Source organism: Priapulus caudatus, unplaced genomic scaffold (genome assembly GCF_000485595.1).
Source record: "Priapulus caudatus unplaced genomic scaffold, Priapulus_caudatus-5.0.1 Scaffold786, whole genome shotgun sequence".
Lineage (NCBI taxonomy): Eukaryota > Metazoa > Priapulida > Priapulimorpha > Priapulimorphida > Priapulidae > Priapulus > Priapulus caudatus.
In genome coordinates, this window is record NW_014577847.1 from 121,897 (window position 1) to 126,101 (window position 4,205).

General features: G+C 42.5%; 1 protein-coding gene and 1 long non-coding RNA gene across 3 annotated transcripts in view; one reads left to right on the plus strand and one right to left on the minus strand.

Annotated features, from left to right (window-relative positions):
* The window catches only part of LOC106813525, a 4,016-nt gene extending 1,328 nt beyond the window's left edge, over positions 1-2,688 (plus strand). For both annotated transcript variants that reach the window (XR_001394480.1, XR_001394479.1), the window contains exons 2-4: positions 956-1,028; positions 1,236-1,319; positions 2,160-2,688. This is a non-coding gene — a long non-coding RNA (uncharacterized LOC106813525). The remainder of the gene's footprint in view (positions 1-955; positions 1,029-1,235; positions 1,320-2,159) is intronic.
* An 86-nt stretch (positions 2,689-2,774) lies between these two features.
* LOC106813524 (28S ribosomal protein S2, mitochondrial-like) overlaps positions 2,775-4,205 on the minus strand; it is a 6,264-nt gene continuing 4,833 nt past the window's right edge. Inside the window, exon 3 of the mRNA XM_014817683.1 lies at positions 2,775-4,138. Coding sequence (XP_014673169.1) covers positions 3,459-4,138 — 680 coding nt within the window. The 3' untranslated portion in view covers positions 2,775-3,458. The remainder of the gene's footprint in view (positions 4,139-4,205) is intronic.

Consider the following 4,205-nt stretch of genomic DNA (forward strand, 5'->3'; position numbering starts at 1 on the left):
TTAATATTAAAGTTACGAGACGGTCTGGGCTCTCGTAATGTTATGAGGATATTTGCGAGGATTTTTCGTTCTCGTAACCTTACGATGTTTCTGTCAACGGTTTACGAGTGGAAGCTAATGTTAAGACTAATGTTGCGACTAATTTTGTTTCTGACAACGGCCCCCTGATATCTGTTGTTATTAGTCCGAGATTCCTCTGACCAATGCCCACACCGACGATTTTGGTGGTTTTGGTGTGGGTTAGAGTGGCTAAGCCATCTCGCTCACCACTAACCCACACCAAAACCACCAAAATCGTCGGTGTGGGCATGGCCATTGGTCAGAGGAATCTCGGATTATGTCGTTATGTGACTGCCCCACAACATTTCAATTGGATAATCACCAAATGCAGATCTATAAAGTATAATAATTTTTACTCGCCTGAAAACAAACTTTAATAAATACACGACAGCATTTATATATTTTTATAGACAAATACATGTATACAGCAAGAGAAAGAGAGACAACGAATATGATATTGATAGTCTATGCTATATATATATACAAGTAATATAGGGCACTGGTCAACTTGTCCCACCCGCCAACTCGACTTGCATCGTGGTGAGTTTACCCGCTTGGAGGTCGGACAGCTCGGCTCACGGTCTAGCTCGTTTTTACATTCCGACGTCAAAACGTGTGTGGGAATAACCTTTTATTATGCGTAGAGTATAATTTTGTCACACATGATCAATCTCAGTTTTCAATCCTGAATTAGCCGGTAAGTGGAGCTGCCCAATCTCCAGGACGGTCATCTCGACCCAGGAGCCGAGCTGTCCGACCTCCAGGCGGGTAAACTCGGCACACGGGTCGAGTTTGCCGGCAAGGCGAGTTGACTACAGACCCCGTAAACACTCTGTTATGCAAGCAATACAAGTGAGTATTTTAATGTCACTTTAATTTTTTTAATTCTTTACAGTTAAATTACGACACAACATGATTGAGATTACATGCAATGATCGGCTTGGAAAAAAGGTGCGCGTGAAGTGCAAGTATCCTTTTAAAGGCAATATAAGAATATATATAATTCCTTATGCAATTTGGTTTATTGTTAGGGGCAGTTATATTTCTAACAATGTGCCTACTTATTGCCCATTTAAGAAATCTAAATGATTACTAAAAACTTGTACAACTTTTCACGTGTTATATAAAATGCTAACAATTTTACCTGTTAGTGTCTTTAACTCTGTGTGAATTAGTCCTGATGACACAATTGGAGACTTAAAGAAGCTTGTTGCAGCACAAACAGGAACAAAATGGGATAAAATTGTCCTTAAGAAATGGTAGTATGAATTTCTGTAAATTTTTGGTAATGCATTTCTTTTAGAAAATTTAATCACAATGTTAATTTAGTCTGTAACAATGTTTATTTGATGCCTAACTTATAAAGAAGATTAGCGAATTTAAAAGCAATTTTATTATATTCACTTATTCTGTGTGTTGCATATATACAGACATGTCAAGTCTCACGCTCCCGCGCAAAAATCAAAATCAATAAATAAATAATTAAAACCCCCTATTTTCAGTCCCAGATACCAGTATACTAGTATCGGAAGGCTAAGGCCCGATCAACAGCGCCGCTCCGCGGCCGCCCAGCTAGCTAGCTCGCTCCGGCCGTATAGGTATAATACGTATACGCTATAAGCGGCGCGCATTTTATTTGCCTGCTTGGAATCCAATATCCCGCCTGGATGATGGCTTTGCAGGTTACTGAGGTATTTTGTTTACTTTTCAATTCTCAGCTTGCACTTTTACTGTGATAAAGTGGCATAACACATGACACACATGCTGAGTCATAAAAAAATTGGCGAATTTATATTTCCAAGAGTAGATAATATATTTCCCAATACTTCTAATCATTCAAAATGAGTAAGAACTTATATTTATAAAGGCAATAAATCATACCATAGGTATGCACTAAATTGCACCATTTCAAACCTCAAATTTCGAAAAGCTCCCCCCCCCCCTGGTCGCTTCGCTCCCTCGGCCGGTGTCGCTCTGCTCAACGCCGAGTCTCACTCTCAACCATTTCTCAAACTTGACATCTCTGTATATATAAACCATGACCTTGGTTAATTTATGTTAGAAGTGAATCGTGACGACGTATACCTCTCAACTTGCAGGTATACAATTTTCAAGGACCACATAACATTGGAGGATTATGAAATCAAAGATGGAATGAACTTGGAACTCTATTATCAATAAACATTTGTAAATATCTAGGTGTAAATCTCAGTGTGTTGTAACCAAGCCACCTCACATTATTGCACTCTGTAAACACAAAGTAGGCACGAACCAAATTACAGTAAACAATGCATTGTATTACAGTATATAAGATATACTCTTATTTTGTACAAATGTGTATGTCTTTAGAAATTGTGATCATGAAAAAATTGTGAGCAAATTCAGGTAATGTCATCAACACTGCTTTTGTGCATTGTTTTTATTGTGAGAATTGATTAATTTTTGCTATTTTACTGCCATAATATGGGGGATGCTACTGTGTAGAAGGCATTGATGTAATGTAGAAGCTTCAATGTTATGAAATAGCAACATATTCTGTTACATCTGTATTCTTGAGTTTTGCAATTGATCTTTTGTGAGTGTACACATGGAATTTTGTTTTATAATTACACATACAAATATAGGAAAGTACTTCATTTTTTGTAATTATTAGGTATTTCTCTTTCACAACATATCAATCCACACACAATTTTATGTGAATTAATGTAATTCACTAATTTGTATAATACTAAATTACGTTTTATTCAGATTTTTATGAACTGTACACATACTAATATCTTTATTATAACTATCAGGCCTATGTGCGTGATTGCAATTAGTGCATTGCAAAATTCTGTACTTGTTAATGAAGTCGTCAGATGTGTTTGTAGATATCCAGACCATTGGACCTCTTAGTCTTAGTCACACATAACAATGTTCATTTTATGACATTTCTTATGCAAGGCAGCAACAGCTTGAAGTCCAATCCTCCATAAGTTCGCATTGCATGCCACACGCGTATGTAGATGTTATAATTCTTATCCTATCTATTTGCTAAAACCTATGCACACATACACATGCTTTTGGTCAGTAATAAGTCGGCTCTTGAATTTTCTGTCGAGAATCGAACAAATCCTGACTGCATAATGAAACATCTGCAGGCCAATCGTGACGGCAACGCGCGTTTTGCATTTATGCTCCCTCTTCCATGACTCCCCCCCCCCAGGGTAAAAAATACACAGGAGCGATGAGCGATCCGCTCTTCAAACCTCCGAAATCGCTCCCGTGAGGCTCAAAATAGCTCCCATAACATTTTTGACATGAGCTATTTTTTCGACAGACTTGAAAAAGAGCTCCAGTGAAAAAAAAAAAAGGTATTTTTTCCCCTGTTGGCACACACATCACTCAAGCCCGTGTGGTTACCGCAGCTCCATCTCCGACCGCAACCGCTGCTCCATCTCCGTCCGCTTGGCCTTGCCCCGCAGCACGGCCTCCTTGAACAGTCTGCAGTAGAGACGCACGGCCGCCGGCGTGTCGTCGTTCCCCGGCACGGGATAAGTCACCAGATTCGGATCGCAGTTGGTGTCGACGACGCCGACGGTCGGTATGAGCATCTTCGCCGCGTCGCGGACGGCGATGTGCGACTCGAACACCGAGTTGAGCGTGCAGAGGAAGACGACGACGTCCGGTAGTCGCGTGACGGCGCCGAACTGCTCGTTGGCATTCGTCAGCACGCCGCCCTGCCAGTAGCGGCAGTGCGCGTACTCGCCGCACTCCTGCGCAGCCTTCTCGACGATGGCCGCGGTCTGCGGCTGCCGGCTGACGAACAGCACGATGCCGCGGCGGTAGGCGATGTGTGCGGTGAAGTTGAGCGCGTCGCGCAGCAGTGGCGCCGTCTGTTCAAGGTCGATGATGAGCTGACCGAGGCGCTGTCCGAACACGAACTGGCGCATGCGCGCGTCGAGCGAGCCGAGCGCGTGGCCGAGGTGGACGCGCGCGTCGAAGAGGTCGTGCGTCGTGAACGTGTCGCCGACGCCGAAGAAGTCGTGATGTTCGAGCGATTCGCGAAGGACCCTCGCTTCCAGTTCATCTTCCGGTCCTGCGAAAGGTAGAGAGTGAGTATGAGAGAGCGAGAGAGAGAGAGAGAGAGAGAGAGAGAGAGAGAG